General features: G+C 42.3%; 1 protein-coding gene across 1 annotated transcript in view; it reads right to left on the reverse strand.

Annotated features, from left to right (window-relative positions):
- wif1 (wnt inhibitory factor 1) overlaps positions 1-16,791 on the reverse strand; it is a 37,410-nt gene extending 20,619 nt beyond the window's left edge. The window contains exons 1-3 of the mRNA XM_072485174.1: positions 16,539-16,791; positions 14,031-14,170; positions 4,067-4,175 (exon numbers count right to left, since the gene is read on the reverse strand). Coding sequence (XP_072341275.1) covers positions 4,067-4,175; positions 14,031-14,170; positions 16,539-16,677 — 388 coding nt within the window. The 5' untranslated portion in view covers positions 16,678-16,791. The remainder of the gene's footprint in view (positions 1-4,066; positions 4,176-14,030; positions 14,171-16,538) is intronic.
- Between the last annotated feature and the right edge of the window lie 780 nt (positions 16,792-17,571).

Here is a 17,571-nt window from a genome sequence, read left to right on the forward strand (position 1 = left end):
TTCTGCAATTGAGGATGTGCCCTCAAATGACTCCACAGGAAACCGTGGGCGCTTGTAACGTCAAACTGGCTTGACGTCGCTTCCGATTCATGGGACCGAGCGAACCCATTTCCATGGGAAGATTGTGGCAGAAAATACCGGCCCAGAAGCAGCGTGCCCCCGATCAACGAGGCCCATAGCTGTCCTGAAATTGGCCACAAGTTCCAGTTACATTTTCTGCGTCTCCAAAAGCAGCTTGCCCCATGAGAAACATAAATGCAGCTAAATACCCTGAAGGGAATTGGAGTGGTGGAGTTGAGGGGAAGCTCTGGAAATTTCTGTTCCGCCAGGCCCTGTAGAAGGCGTTTTATTTTGAAATAAAGCAGTTACCTTTCGTGTGCAGCCACAGGGGCTGGAGAATTCGGAGCTGCTCATTGAGGACATATTTTGCAGAGTCTTTCAACAGATGTTAACTGTTAACTCTTTAACATATTTACTCGCTTTAGGTATCAACAGGCAAACCTAAAAAAAAAATGGTCCCCACCTGTTTAGGAGTGGGACCATTACTTGCAAAGAATGGTCACAAGCTAACGTACTGCAAACTTGTTTGGACTGACCCCTTGAGTAGAAAATGAGGAGGTGGGAAAGGCAAGTGAGAGTCTGGTGTTGGCAGCAATAGATGGTGAAAAATCAGGACAGAAAAGGTCATGGGGCAGAAGGAGTGGATGGGTGGGCACCATCATAAACTGGACTGAGGGAGGAATGAGAGCTGTGTGCAGAGTTGGTGTGAACAGAGAGAGATGCCCAAAGCCTCTTATGGACTATAAATAGCAACGAATGGAAGGATCTAGCCTACTGCATAAAGGTACTTGTGCTGCTCTAAAGACATGGCTTGCTGTACTCCCCATACAGCTGCTTTTGAACGTGGATTTCATCAGCACAATTACAACTGCAGCCGAGCTGAAGAGGTTTTACGCCATCAAGAAAATCACTCTAATTTCTTTTACTAAAAGTAGTGATTTTATAGTACATAATATATATTATTTACATTATAATGTACATTATTTTCTCCTATAAATGGGGACACAATTTTAAACACAAAATACTCATCTGAGGCTTTACTTCACCTTCAAACAGTCCTCTCCACTGAAAATGTTGAGAAATAACCCCTACCAAATTACTGAACTCGCCCAACATTTCTATAAGACCATAAGACATAGGAGCGGAAGTAAGGCCATTCGGCCCATCGAGTCCACTCCACCATTCAATCATGGCTGATTTCAACTCCATTTACCCGCTCTCTCTCCATAGCCCTTAATTCCTCGAGAAATCAAGAATTTATCAACTTCTGTCTTAAAGGCACTCAACGTCCCGGCCTCCACCGCCCTCTGTGGCAATGAATTCCACAGACCCACCGCTCTCTGGTTGAAGAAATCTCTCCTCATCTCTGTTCTAAAGTGACTCCCTTTTATTCTAAGGCTGTGCCCCCGGGTCCTAGTCTCCCCTGCTAATGGAAATAACCTCCCTACGTCTACCCTATCTAAGCCATCCATTATCTTGTAAGTTTCTATTAGATCTCCCCTCAACCTCCTAAACTCCAATGAATATAATCCCAGGATCCTCAGACTGTTAGGCCTACCATTCCTGGGATCATCCGTGTGAATCTCCGCTGGACCCGCTATACTGTATTATGTTGGGCCTCGCTGGATTTTAAGCTCTGCATATATTTTAACCTTCACTTTAAAATTTCTAAATCAGTGTTTTCTTTCAGACAATGTGGCTTTTGATCCATCTCTGACAAAGTTCCAGCTCAGAGGATAAAACACAGGGGTCCTGTAACTTTAGTACATAACTATGCTGTTGAGCCAATACATTATTTGAGCTGTTGAGCTAATACATTAATACATTATACAGTCCAAACTGTGGAAGATTTTGTGAATTTCTGCTACCCAGTAAAGTGATCTCTACCGCAATGTGATTTTACCAGTAACACAATAGATCAGCAAATCACACTGCTGTGATAAGAGCAATAATCTTAATAGAAACCATCTTGAAAAGGGTGGTCATTTAAAGAGGCTGAATCAATTACTTCATAAAATTTATATATAAAAATTTATTCTAAACTGCTCAAACCAAGCCAGCTATATTTCACAGAAGTTTCTTTTCAAAATACTTTTTAAAACTCAGTGCACTGAAAAAAAAAGTATCGAGTAAAAGAATGTGCTCAAGAGCGACAGCATGATTGTTGGGTATAAATCTGGGAGCAAATGTGAAAAAGGGGGAAATAAAAATGTTTTTAAAAAAAAGAGGGTCAGCACGGTGGCACAGTGCCGAGATCCCAGGTTTGCTCCCAGCTCTGGGTCACTGTCTGTGCGGAGTTTGCACATTCTCCCCACGTTTGCGTGGGTTTCGCCCCCACAACCCAAAGATGTGCAGGCTAGGTGGATTGGCCACGCTAAACTGCCCCTTAATTGGAAAAAATGAATTGGGGACTCTAAATTTATTTTTAAAATAAGGAATGTGCTCAAGAGTCAACGGCTTACATAGAACATAGAAAATACAGCACAGAACAGGCCCGTCGGCCCACGATGTTGTGCCGAACCTTTGTCCTAGATTAATCATAGATTATCATTGAATTTACAGTGCAGAAGGAGGCCATTCGGCCCTTTGAGTCTGCACCGGCTCTTGGAAAGAGCACCCTACCCAAACTCAACACCTCCACCCAACACCAAGGGCAATTTTGGACATTAAGGGCAATTTATCATTGGCCAATTCACCTAACCTGCACATCTTTGGACTGTGGGAGGAAACCGGAGCACCCAGAGGAAACCCACGCAGACACGGGGAGGACATGCAGACTCCGCACAGACAGTGACCCAAGCCGGAATTGAACCTGGGACCCTGGAGCTGTGAAGCAATTGTGCTATCCGTGCTGCCCTTAAGAACAAATAAATCTACACTATCATTTTACCGTAATCCATGTACCTATCCAATAGCTGCTTGAAGGTCCCTAATGTTTTCGACTCAACTACTTCCACAGGCAGTGCATTCCATGCCCCCACTACTCTCTGGGTAAAGAACCTGCCTCTGATATCCCTCCTATATCTTCCACCTTTCACCTTAAATTTATGTCCCCTTGTAATGGTTTGTTCCACCCGGGGAAAAAGTCTCTGACTGTCTACTCTATCTATTCCCCTGATCATCTTATAAACCTCTATCAAGTCGCCCCTCATCCTTCTCCATTCTAATGAGAAAAGGCCTAGCACCCTCAACCTTTCCTCGTAAGACCTACTCTCCATGCCAGGCAACATCCTGGTAAATCTCCTTTGCACCTTTTCCAAAGCTTCCACATCCTTCCTAAAATGAGGCGACCAGAACTGTACACAGTACTCCAAATGTGGCCTTACCAAAGTTTTGTACAGCTGCATCACAATTCTGCTTCATGACAATTAAGAAAAAAAAATTGGAAATAAGGAATAATTAAAAATTACACATCTTCCTTCCCCTTCTGGTGGTGCTGATTAATGTAGGAAACCGCATGGTACCATTCTTCGAGCCTAACATTCAGTGTGGTCAGGTATTTGAAACATGGTGGTAGGGGTGGAGGAGGGAGGAATTACAGTCAAGCTTTATCTTGTCTTCACATGCACAATTCAGCGAGGGTCACTTGTATAGGCGATCAGGAGCTGTGCCAAATTTGTTCTCCCTCCCTTACCAGTGAGGATGGGACCAGCTCTCGCGCTCGCACAGACCAGGGGGCAATCACAATTAAACATCCCCAGTCCTGGAGCTCAATGTCACTGCCAACAGTGTATTAACCCACCAAACCTTTGGCAGCGCAAAATTCACAATTTTAATTTTACCTTTTAAATCTACCTACATTCAGCCTATTTTGTTTCAACGTTAACCATATTCACAACTGAACATATTTTACAATTAAAACATGAAACAGCGTTTTTTTAAGCATTGTTTTCCAAACTGGTTCTTTTAAGCACAAGTAAAACAAGCAGGTGGTAGTTCAAACGTTAAGCATTTGAAAACAATCTATTTGATACCGAAGGAAGTAAGAAACACAAAGTTTACTGACCTGTGGCCTTGTGTGAGATTGTTGCCCGCAATGGAATGTTCACGGTTGGATCTCCCATAACATCTCTATCCATTGACCGAAGGGATTGAAATTCATAAAAATACAGAGCCTGTAATGATGGTTTATAGAATTGATAATTAGTATTGACATTAATTCATTTTCCAATGGTTAATTTGTCTTCTGTGAACTGCCACTAGCTATCTTTTTCCAAAAGAGTGTAACTGAGAATTTTAGAGTATTTTAAAACTTGCCCAGATTGTATTAATTCATATTACGAATGTTACCTTTGTTTCTTTCAGCTAATTGCAGTTTTTGAATATGCATGCATGCGCCTTACAAAGAAAAAGCTGAGCACCCAGTCTGTTCAGTGAGCAACTGTACTACCTGGTGTAGTTGAAACCACAATCTGTACTAATCCCAGTTAGGGTAGTAGCAAGGCAAGAGAGGGAGCAAAGAACGGTCAGGTCACCTTCCCAAGTGTGACTCCTGCTGGAATTCACTTTTATGGATATAAAGATGGTGTTAGGTGAAACATGATGCCCTTTGCAAGTTGAATAGCTTAAGAGCATTCGCTGTCAGGGTCACATATGCACAAGGTTCTGGATGGCACTTGTGCCTGTGATAGCATATGCCTACAAGACCCACCACTTTTAGCAGGAGGGAGTAAAACCTGGTGAAAAATGTGAAAAGAAATCCAAATTCAAGACTTTGATTCGAACACCTGAAATCCAATTCAGATCAGAACCCTTCTGACGATCCTCTTTTCTGAAAATTACACATCCAAACACAGAAAGATCACTATTACAGATTCTATAAAAGTTCAAAAGGTAACCATTTATGGAAATAGAACAGGAAAAAAATTAAAACAAAAGTGAGGTTAAAATTACTTTTTAAAAATGAAAAAAGGATTTACTAATTAGAGATCAGAATCTATTATATTTCTCACTGGAGGACTCGTTAAAAAGAACCATACCATTCATTAAGAGTTCTGGAAGAGAAGATGGCTAATTTGTGACTTATGGATTGTAAGATACAACTTTATTTAGCAAAGGTGAATGCTCATAGTGAGGTCACTGAACTTGCATCATATATTGATGGAGAACACTTATAATCTTGCAGACATTAGTACTTCTGTTAAATAGTGATGGGGAAATATATGATTGTTATTAGAAATTATGTATTATGGATGTGGGTGGTCTATTTAAGACCAATAATCATCTTAGCAAAATAAATAATTCGCACATTTGAATTTTCAGAAATCTTTGGATGTGATAAACATTTTGTTTCAAATTGAAATCTGAAGGAAGATTGACTTTCCTTTCGAAACCTAGACAATTTTGAGGTATGTGTTTCAGGTTTATTTTATAAAATTGGGTGATTTTTAGTGAAATTTAGAATAATCAAAGGACTATCGACACCCGTAGATCTTTATAGATAGCAAACTCCAACTGGGATTCAGGTGAAGTCATCAACTGCAAGTAAAACCTGGATGCTTTACAACATAATTTGCATTTCTGACCCAGAGTCAATCCTGGATATCTCTATTTTGTAGACTAACAATAGGATGCCAAAGGCATCGCTTGATGTGAAAAAAGACTATTTCCCTGAATTGTTCTGTGCTGCCACATACTGGCCACCTGAAAGACTGTTGCTCAGTTGTATCAGACATTTGGCAAGAAGCTTATCCCCTCCTCGCCCCCGCCGGATGTACTGGAGACCTTTTGCCTCTTCTTCCCCAACACTATGCTCTATCCCCACCAAAAGAAGAATGCGATGGCTGCCAAGTCCTCTCACCTCTAACCCCACCCCCCACAACAATGCAAACTGCTACGTGTCTGTCAATAAGGCTTGCACTACCAAGAATCTGGAGCTTGTGAAGGGAGGGTTTCACATTTCTGCCACACCACCTCCTACTGACAAGTTTGAAACTCACTCTTACTCATTATTGTTTAACTGAGAAGGCTTTGGGGCTTGGAAGGAGGAAGGTCAGTACTTGCCCTTACTTCCATCAGTGCTCCAGGACCAGAGGGGTTATTTAAATGCCAGCAATAAGAGGCAGATATAGACACAAGAGGAGCACTGAGTGAGAGAGAGAAACCTATAGGATAGACAAAAATGAGATTGTCAGCACAGCTACAGAATGCTTTTTTCTTATTTGTTGTTGGGATGTGGATATCACGGGACAGTCAGCATGTACTGTTCATCCCTAATTACCCTTGGAGAGTAGGCCTATAGTCCTATGTAGGTCAGACCAGGTAGAGTGACATTAGTGAACCAGTTGGGCTTTTACGACAATTGAACTGCTTTCGATGGTCACTTTTTTTCTGTGCCAGGCTAATAATCACCAGATTTAATACAGCCAGTTTCACAATTTTCCATGGTGAGATTTGACCTCAGAAACTCTGAATTAACAGAAAAACATCAAAATTTTCAGGATCTGAGTCACAGGGAAAAATTAATGGGGCAGAAATGTAGATGGAAAGACAAATTGAAAGAAAGAGAGTGATTGAGGCACCGAGAAAAAAATAAACATTCTAGGATAAGAAATAAACTGGATCAAATCAAAAGATGGACAATAAGACATGAAAAAAGGTTGGAGGAAAAATATGGATAATCTATCTGGAACACTGAAAGAAGGAGTCACAAAAGGGACTATAGTTGCCAGGATGATAATCTCGGAATCTCCAGGAATCGAAGGCTAACCTCCTGGACACGGTTGCAAGCAACCGAGGATAAGTATCCTGGGAGCATTAAAGAAACAAAGTATATTTTATGTCAATTTTCTTGGCACACTTTCTTTTATTAGTTATAAAACTATTGGTGATGGGGAAAATGGCTGTTTGGCTTTGACAGTCAAGTATTATGCAATTAGTCAACAGGGTCTGCTTGCTTTTACAGTTGGTAAAAAGCAGTATGCGATGCAACAGGTGACCCGTGGTGGAAATATATGGCAGATGGTGGTCATGCAATGTAATGTCCCAGAATAGATCCTTGGAAGCCCGAATTGTGACAAAGAAAAACACAAAAATCAGATTCACATTTCACAAAAATAAAAACACAACTTCCGAGAGAAAACATATCTTCGAGAATAAAAGTGGAGTAAGCACCGCGAGCTCACACTGACACAATTAAAAAGATACAAGTATCAGGTGAGCAAAAGACTCATTATAAGCAACACCATGGGAGCTCTGCTAGTTATATATGTAGAAGATGACACCTTCTGGGCAGACTTTATATTTTTGCTTTCTAATGGCAAGTATCAAAAGACACATAGGACCACAGAATTCCTATAGTACATAAGGAGGCTGTTCGGCACAGTGATACTGCATTTACCCTCTGAAAGAGCCCCCTACCTAGGCCCACTCCCTTGAACTATCCTGCAGGTCACTAAGGGGCAATTTAGCATGGCCAATCCACCTAACCTGCACATCTTTGGACTGTGGGAGGAAACCGGAGCACCCGGAGGAAACCCTCGCAGACACGGGGAGAAAGTGCAAACTCCACACAGACAGTCACCCAAGGCTGGAATTGAATCCGGGTTCCTGGAGCTGTGAGGCAGCTGTGTTGACCACTATGCCACGGTGCCACCCCAATATACTCCACGTAGCTGAAACATGAGAAGCCATATTGAAAGATTGATATGGTTACTGCGGGTTTATCACGGAATAATTAATTACCTGGAAGTTTTACAGCTACTTTACAAGCGGAGGCAATATTTACAATTTAGTGCCCACCGCATCAATTTTAATGGATTAGAAATTGTGTGGTCAACCAGATTCCTAATATCTGCTGCACTGCATAATACACCTCACTAGGAGTATTAAATTGTAAAATTTACACCTATATGGAGAATAATTAGGCACAATTATTGAAGCACATGTCTATCAAGACATTTAGATAACCGCTGTAACTATTTGAGCTTTCGCATTGCTGAAAGAAAGTCATTTTTACACTGAAGCTTTTAACACTTATCAGGACATTTTGCAAGAATACAAATCCAAGGGAGACAACAAATTTAGACTCGATGAGAAGAGAGTGCTGATTGGTTAGCAAGTGATCTCTGATTAGTGTTGCCATGGAGAATACATCAGAAATGTCCTGATGAATGGGCGGCACGGAGGCACAGTGGTTAGCACTGCTGCCTGACAGCACCGAGGACCCCGGTTCTATCCCGGCCCGTGTGGGGTTTTGCACATTCTCCCCATGTCTGCCTGGGCCTCACCCCTACAACCTAAAGATGTGCAGGGTAGGTGAATTGGCCACGCTAAATTGCCCCTTAATTGGAAACTTTTTCTTAATGTCCCAATGAGTGCAAAAAAAAAAAGCTTCGACAAAAGACGTATCCTTTTTAAGAAAGACCTGCACTACCAAACAACTATTTGAACTTTGTTATGAGCCCCTCAGTGAGATTACTGCCTGGTATGCAGTTTGATATTTTCCATTTTGGAAAAATATATGCATTTTGTGGGGACACAACATGCTGCCACATCAATGTCCATTCAATGGTGATTAAATTCCTAATCCTAGCAATAGATATATAGCCTCATGCTTTCCAGATCCCTTCCTTCCCAACAGATGTGTCATTACATTTGACTACCCATTTCAGCTCCCTGAATAAGGTGGAACTTTGCCTTTCTGGTGACAATGGTTTGCACAATCTCATACACATTGGGAATACTCTATAATAGAGAATAAAGATTGGAAATCAATCAGTAACTAGGAAGAGAAACCAGTTGCGACATTACAGGTGTGTAACCCTTCATTAGAACTGAAGCCTGAAATAGGTATTTTACGCAAGTTGGGAAACTAAATATTATGGGGTGGGTGAAGATATTCAACAGTATGAATCACAGAGAGGGAGCTATGAGGTAACTCCAGCATATAAGGAGACAGCATGGGCCAGGATTTTCGGGGCTGGTTTAGCACAGGGCTAAATCGCTGGCTTTGAAAGCAGACCAAGGCAGGCCAGCAGCACGGTTTAATTCCCGTACTAGCCTCCCCGAACAGGCGCCAGAATGTGGCGACTAGGGGCTTTTCACAGTAACTTCACTTGAAGCCTACTTGTGACAATAAGCGATTTTCATTTAGGAGGGGGTTTCCCATCTGAAGAGTCGGGGGGGAATGCACTGCCGCCATCACTGTCCCGCAGCCATTTAGCTTCAATTGGTTGGAGATGGGACTTTCACCTTCACTCAGGAGGAGATCCTGCCCTCAGAGAACCGGCCGACAGCTCTGTAGTCCCAGCAGCGTCAGAAGCCGCAGTGCCCAATGCACCTTCCCCTCATCCTGCCTGAGGCCCCTGCAAGGTCACTTTCCAGGCTCCCCCACCCTGAACTGCTCCTGCCAATCTGGAAATTGTTAGGTGGGAAACAGCCCTGAAGTGGTCATTAATTGGTCACTGAAGAGCCTGAATTGGGTGGGCCGGCCAGCCTGCCTAGGCCTCACCTGTCCCGCTGTAAAATTGCAGAGAGGTTGGGGCAGGCAGGAACCTGGTGGGAAAACCATCTGAGGAATTTTATTGCCCGTCTGCCCCCCCCCCCCCCCCCCCCAACCTGCAAACCCGTTGGCAAAGACCGCAAAGTTCTGTCATGGAGTGGAAATGCTGCTGAAAAGTGAAGAAATTCAGTGGCATTCAAAACAGCCAAGAGCAGCGAAAAACAAAGAAATGGCATGCACTCAGAACGGGTCGATACTTGGGCTTAATTTCTGTTTGTGGAAATATGAATAAGATACAATTATGATTCTCCTCTGCTTCGTATGAAACTAGAGGAGAGATAGGAATCCCTAGAATTAGGAACAGTTTGCTCTATAGTTTATAGCATAATCCAGATCATTAGCTTGAATCCATCTAATTTCATCAGGTAATGCTAAGAGCTACATGGCTGCGTAGTCTCTATATTTGGCTATGGAAATACTCAGCATTTACTGCGAAACTTAAACCACGTTTATCTGATTTTGTTTCCATGTCCCAAGGAGTATTCTGGACATTTTAATTATTGCCGTGTGCCAGTAGGAGTACTGATTAAAAGCCTGATTTATATCTTTCTGCTGTTATGATGCCATGAATTCTGATCTGCCAGATGACGAAAATTAATGATAAAAATGTTTTATTTTTTTAAATCATAGAAACTTACTGCACAGGCAGCCTTCTGTCTGTTGTGCTCAAACAAGCTCTTTGAACAATCAGTCACGTTTAGTCTCACAACCCCACTTTTTGTCCATATCCTCGCAGTTTCTCATCCTGAAGTAACTGTCAAACTTTTAAAATTATTTATGGGATCAACTTCCACTACCTTTTCAGGCAAAGCAGTGCAGATGCTGACAACTTTTTTTCTTTTTAGAAACTCTCCTCATCCATCCAATGACCTTTCAATCCATAACCTCTAATTATTGACCCGCTCATGAGAGGGAATATTTTGTTTTCCTGTTTACGTTCAAAACCTCTCATTGTCTCTAAAACAACTTGTTGGGCCACCTCTTAAACTTTCCTGTTTGAAGGAGAAGGCCAGCACGGTGGCAGAATGGTCAGCATTGCTGCCTCACAACGCGAGAGACCCGGGTTCAATTCTGGCCTTGGGTGACTGTCTGTGCGGAGTTTGCACGTTCTCCCAGTGGGTTTCTGCTGGGTGCTCCGGTTTCCTCCCACAGTCCAAAGATGTGCAGGTTAGATGGATTGTCATGCTAAATTGTCCCCGAGTGTCCAAAGGTTAGGTGGAGTCCTGGGGACAGGGTGTTCTTACGGAAGGTCGAATCGACTCGTTTGGCCGAATGGCCTCCTTCCGCACTGTAGGGATTGTATAATTCTACGAGAACAGCCCAAACACTTCTCAGCCTTCTCCTCATCCCTAGCAACATCCTGGTAAACCTCCTCTGCAACCTTTTTCAATCACTCAATCCCATGTCCTAATGAGCCACATGAGAGAAAGTCGTGTGAAAGGTTAATCCAGCTGTTGAATAGTAATCATCACGGATAAGCCATAACGTTAAAGTAGGCCATGCTTCATGTCTCAAAGTCTTTGTTCTTAAGCCCCTAAATATAGCTTTGAAGTTCAGGATGAAATCCTCCTAATGTGCCCCCCTCCCGATTATGATCATTTGGAATGGTAATCAGTCACCAGTAAATTTTTGGCCAAAAGATCGCAAAAACTTGTTCAACAAATCTTCACCCATTTAAAGGCCACTAGGATTGAACACATTACTGAATACTAATAAAATGCATTTTAATAAAGCAGAAAATGGACACCAAATGCACTGTAAATTCTATGATACGTTCTATGAAATTTTAGCTTTTTCCCAGGATATAATTGGTCCATGAAATTCCTAAAAGAAAATAGCCTACCCCTAATCCCAGAGTACTCCCTTCATTAAAGCCACATCGGATCAAAGGTAAAGCCATGGGTTATTCCCTTTCTTGTTGAGATTGATGAGCCTGGGTACCTGGTTCGTTAAGTATTCCTTGAGCCACGGCATAAAAAACCCCAAACCCCATCAAAAACAGCACGGTATCAATGGAATTTAACTATCAGGTTACAAAATTGAACTACTTAAAAGGAGTTTGAAAGTTAAAAAACAGCATTTTGTTTTGTGCGTTATTTATAGTTTTATTTTTTGAAACTGAAAGCAGTTCGTTGTATAGGTAACCTCTGCTTATAAAAACATAAGATGTACTACAGTATTTACTCCAAGACCAGCGGTTAAACACTTCTTGTACCTACTTCAGGGTCAGCAGACGTAGTAAAACAAAACTTTAAAATAATTCAGTTATCGCTTACTTATGTGTAATTAAGAATTTTAAGTTTTGCCGTCATTTTATTCTTGTAATTCTACTTAGTAAACTTATGAAAGACTTTTAGCAAATTATAATATTTAGCAAATTGCTATTTTGTTCAACTTTGAATGTACTTAATCCATCAATGGGGAAGGGAGCAGAAAACAATGTACAGATTTGATTTTTAATCAGAGGCCACTGAATATATGGGAGCAATATCAAGGAAGCTATATCAAGGAATTTACAACCATAGTAAACCTGAAAAGAGATTATACTCTTGAAATAATTTCAAATACATTATATATGAACGTAACTAGCATAATGGGTGTGCAAAACATAGCCACCGCCATAAGACATATGTGTTATAGTATGTCTGTGTGTAACAGTAGTGATTTTACTTTGTTTTTGATCCTGTTAATTCCAGTGAGGTTATCATTGTAAATGCCAATAACCACATTGCTTCATTATATTCATTTGTAAGTGTCTAGACTGAAGAAATAATAGTGGTGTTGTAATTACTGAACATTTGTCAACCAATAATTAAGTGATTACCTGGAAATAATAAAATTTGTATTACTTCTTAACTTTTTTACAAAGCAAAATCAGCCTCATCCTTTGAACACTGTTAAGCTGAGACAGCCTTATCCTTTGAACACTGTTAAGCTGAGACAATGTCATAGAGATTCTACTGCTACAAAAATACAAGTGTGTGCTTAATCTGAATTCTAATATTTCACTACATTTTCTCTTTCTTCAGAGTGCATGTTTTCTTTTTTTGATAGCCTATAACCCAGCTATGATGTTTGCCACATAAACACCAAGTTTGCGTCTGTATGATGTACAGTTCCAGTGAAACCAGATGTAGACCACAAGATAGCTATCAAACCTTCTTCTGTAGGCAATAAACTCTTAAGTTTGGCAGAAGTCTGAGAAGTTTATCACTGTTATTTTCTGTTAGTAGATGGAACAGATGGCTGCCACATGCATATTGTACCGAATAAAGTGGTATCTCCTGGGCCCATTGCTTTAATCTTGGTTGGCATGCACAACACTAAGATGCAAAATACCACAGTGGAACATGATAAAAATATTAAGGCTTCAAAAGGAGCACATTTTCAACAAGAACCACTTTCTGTAAAACAAAGCTTACAAGCTACAGGCAAAATTCACATCCACATTCAAGCTGTGCTGGATAGAGGCCACAAACAAGGTATTTCTTATGTTTGATGACATTACAGCTGAAAGGACAAGGTACTATGGGGGTGGATCGGGGCAAAATGATAGTTACATGACTGAGCACATACTGGGCAATGTGAAAGGTAAACAAAATCAAAATATATATGAATTAATATGTTTTCATATAAAGATATACTGACAATATTAAAGCATACTAATAAATTTTGCTCTTTTATTATCTTAGCGGTCAATAATATAGTAAATATTTATAATTTCATAGATCATTTCCAAATTTATGAATAATCTTTTTTTCTTGCTATGACTAATCAAGTTAGGAATTTTCTCAATGCTACACCGAATGGTACAATTTTCATTTTGCAGAAACAGGGAGAGCATCTAGAATACACCCTAAAGTATTTTTTGTAATTTAGAGTTCCCAATTCATTTTTTCCAATTAAGGGGCAATTTAGCGAGGCCAATCCACCTAGCCTGCACATCTTTGGGTCGCGGGGGCGAAACCCACACAAACACGGGGAGAATGTGCAAACTCCACACGGACAGTGACCCAGAGCCGGGATTGAACCTGGGACCTCGGCGCCGTGAGGCAGCAGAGCTACCTACCCACTGCACCACCGTGCTGCCCTGGAATACAACCTAAAATTGAAGCTGCTTCAGTTTTGCTTTCAACAGCATTTTTTAAAAAAATCTTTCCAAACAGTTAAGTAGAGATGATATACAATCTTTACTGACCTGCTGTACAATTTTTACCAGAGCTAAGTTTGTGGCGATGTGAAATGCATACTGTAGACTTTGTGAATTTATCGCAACAGGTCGATAATTAGCCATCTTTGTTGTCAAGTAGACAAATATAAATGATTTTTGAAATATATGGCTGCTTCAATCACAGAATAATAAAGTCACCACCCTCAAGAAATCCACAGTCGCATGCAGAACTTGCAGATATAATTAAGGCTTACACTGGAACATTTGTTATGAAATCATGTTGGCTCCATTCTTTACCTGCTCCGTCGCCTGCCAGGTAAAATTAATGGCCTGGATGTTGACTGGAATCGCTGGCATTCTCTGTTGGGCTTTCCTGAAATCATGAGTGAACGGAGCCATTTTACCATCAGAAACGATAAGAATATCCTCTTCAAAACCTAAAAGGTGGCAATTTCAGAATGATCAAGAACTTAGACCCAGTACTGTGGCACCGATTTGACCTTTTCCGGCCAATCTGAACACCAAATCGTCAAACATAATGTAAGTTCGATATTTTAGACAAGTCTTTCTTGAACTGAATATCACTGATTCCCAGATCCTCAAGGAGCACGGTAATTGCACATTTACATTCTGAAGTAATCACAAAGACCACTGCAGTTTCATAAAACTAATTAGAGTTATAAATCACTCAGAAGGTTTCAGCCTGCTTGATGCCCATTTGTTCAACATACATTTGTGGACATCACATGTATTCATTCTCAACTCTCAAGATTGATACCCAGATATTCAAAGCATCTTAAACTGATTGTGCTGGAGTTTTGGTAAGCAGCAGGAAGAGATGTACCCAGCAACACAGTGTATATAAGTAAATCCAGGACATGGAGGCAACAACAACTTATATTTATATAGCGTCTTTAATGTAAGGAAGCATTCCAAGGTACTTCACAGGAGCATTACAAAACAAAGTATGACATGGGGGCACAAATGCGATTTTAGGCCAAATGACCAAAAGCTTTGTCAAAGAAATCAGCTTGAAGTAGTGTCTTAAAGGAGGCTCGGAGAGAGGCAGAGGGGTGTAGGGAGGGAATTCCAGAGTTTGGGTCTGGTAACAAGGCAGGACCATCAATGGTGGAGCACTAGTGATTGGGAATGCAAAAAAAGACCAAAATTAGAGGAGCACACGCATATCCCTGAGGTTTGTGGGGTTGAAGAAGATTACAGAGATAGGGAGAAGCAAGTCCATGGAGAGATTGGAACCAACGATGAGAATTTTAAAATCAAGACTTTTCTTGACCAGGAAAGGGTCAGCTAGCATAACTTACTGCGAGTTAAGACATGGGCCACTAAATTTGGGACGACCTCATGTTTACCGTGAGTAGAATATGCAAAGTCTAGAGAAAACAAAGACATGGATGAGGATTTGAGCAGATCAGACGAGACGGGAGTAAGTTGAGCAATGTTGCGCAGGTGAAAATAAGTGGTCTTACAGATGGCACAATTGCAAGTTTGCAGGATCAAATGTGGCACCAAGATTGTGAACAGATTGGCTTAATCTTAAACTGTTGCCCAAGAGAGGGATGGAGTGAGCAGGTAGGGGACCAAACTTGGAGTGGGGGGCCAAAAACAATGCCTTCAGTCTTTTCAATATCTAATTGGAGGAAATTTCTGCTCATCCAGTTCTGGATGCCTGATAAGCAGTCTGATAATTTAGCAACAGCGAAGGAGTTGAGAGAGGCAGGCAGGATGGCACAATGGTTCGCACTGCTACCGCACCAGGGACCAGGGTTCGATTTTGGCCTGGATGACTGTCTGTGTGCAGTTTGCACATTCCCCCCATGTCTGCATCGAGTTTCCTCCCTACGTCCAAAGATGGGCAGCTTTGGTGGATTGGCCAGGCTAAATTGCCCCTTTGTGTCCAAAAGCTGTGACTGTTAGCTGGGGTTATGTGGTTCCAGGGATAGGGCGGGGGAGTGGGCCTAGGTAGGGTGCTCTTTCAGAGGGTCGTTGCAGACCCGATGGGCCAAATGGCCTCCTTCTGCACTGTAGGGATTTTATAGAGGTAGTTATGAGCTAGAGCTGGGAGTCATCAGCGCACATTTGAAAGCTAACACTGTGCCTTCAGATGATGTCACCAGGGGCCAACATGTGGATGAGAAATAGGGGGAGCCAAGAATTGATCCTTGGCGACACCAGAGGTAGCATCGCAGAGTGGTAGCAGGAAGAAAAACCACTAAGTGACTTGCTGGCTATAATTAGGTAAGAATGGAACTATTGGACAGCAGTCCCACCCTGATGGACGTCAGTGGCGAGGCATTAGGAGGGTGGTGGGGTGGTGGACCATGCCAAAGGCTGCAGACAGATCTAGGAGGACAAAGAGGTTGAAAGTTTACCTTGGTCACAATCCCACAGGATGCCATTTGTGTGTGACTTTGATAAAATTCGTTTGGGCACTGTGGCAGGGGCGTAAACCTGATTGAAGGGATGCCAAACACGGCAATATAAAAATTAAAAGCTCAATTAATTTTCGGGGGGGGGGGGGGCACCCCGAGACATTCGGATGTGCAAAAAAAAAGTTCAATTACATTTTCATTCATTTAGCACGACTGGTTCCTCAACATTTCAGTGAAGGTCACACATTGCACCAAGCGCTGCCGACAGACGACACTCTGGCAAAGTGAGGTTGGCAGCTTAAGTTTTAAATAAAATTAGAAAGGCAAGGCGGACTCCTGCAACAAGCTTTGCAAACGCTGCCACTTGAACTGGAGGGAGTGTTGCTGAAGGTTGCATGGCCAGAATGGTGCTCACCTATCAACACTCTGGCTTGGTGAGCATCTATCCACATGTTGAGGCTCCCCTCAGCCCGGGTGGCTTCAGTCAGCAGCACCAGAAGTTTCAGCGTCAAGCACAGGTTCGCGCTTCGCAGCAGTGTCCCGGAGCAGCCCATCCTCGCGGCTGCTGTCTCCTCTCTCTCTCTCTCTGTGTCCTCGCGGCTGCTGTCTCCTCTCTCTGCCGCCCTGCGCTCACACTGATGCTCGGCTCTGCGCTGCTCGGCGCACAACCAGACCAGGGGCCGGGGCACGAGCGCCGCGCGCCCCCGCCAGGCGAGGCACGCAGAGCGCCGCGCGCCCCCTAGCGCGCGCTCCCGCCCCGCTAAAACCAGCGAAAAGAAAACGTGGGTTAAAAACTTTCCACAGACTCGGGCTCTATATGTGTGTGTGTGCGTGACCCAGTCAGAAGGGGTAAAACATTCTTATTTCCCCTTTCACTGTTTTCTCCCACTGGGCAGGATTATGGAAATACAGTTTTTTGGGGTCAGATCAACACCAGGATGAGGTGCTTTTGCCTTTCCGTCTCAGCTTGAACCTTGTAGGTCTCGTGGCGATTTGAATTCAATTTGAATTGGCTTTTGGAGCAAGCAATGAGGTGGATTAAGGGTTTGCCCTGTCCACTCTGTGCATGGGCTTTGTAACTTTAAGGATGGGATAACATTTTAAATCCTGCTCCAACTGCTGGGTGACTCCACAACCCTTCACTCCCTGCCCAACGACCAGGGGCCCCCAAACAGACCAACTACCCCAAAACACACACCTATCCCCACTACTTCTAACCATGATGTGGAGATGGGGTGAGCACAGTAAGAAGTCTTACAACACCAGGTTAAAGTCCAACAGGTTGTTTCAAATCACTAGCTTTCGGAGCACTGCTCCTTCCTCGGGTGAAGAACAATAATTTGGTCCATTCAGAAATGCATAAGGCAGTAAACAAGTAGTTTTACCTGGGATATTAGAAAGGCGATCTCATAATAGGCATAACATGTACCACATATTTAACTTAATAA

The sequence above is a fragment of the Scyliorhinus torazame genome, chromosome 19, assembly GCF_047496885.1.
Source record: "Scyliorhinus torazame isolate Kashiwa2021f chromosome 19, sScyTor2.1, whole genome shotgun sequence".
Classification (NCBI taxonomy): domain Eukaryota; kingdom Metazoa; phylum Chordata; class Chondrichthyes; order Carcharhiniformes; family Scyliorhinidae; genus Scyliorhinus; species Scyliorhinus torazame.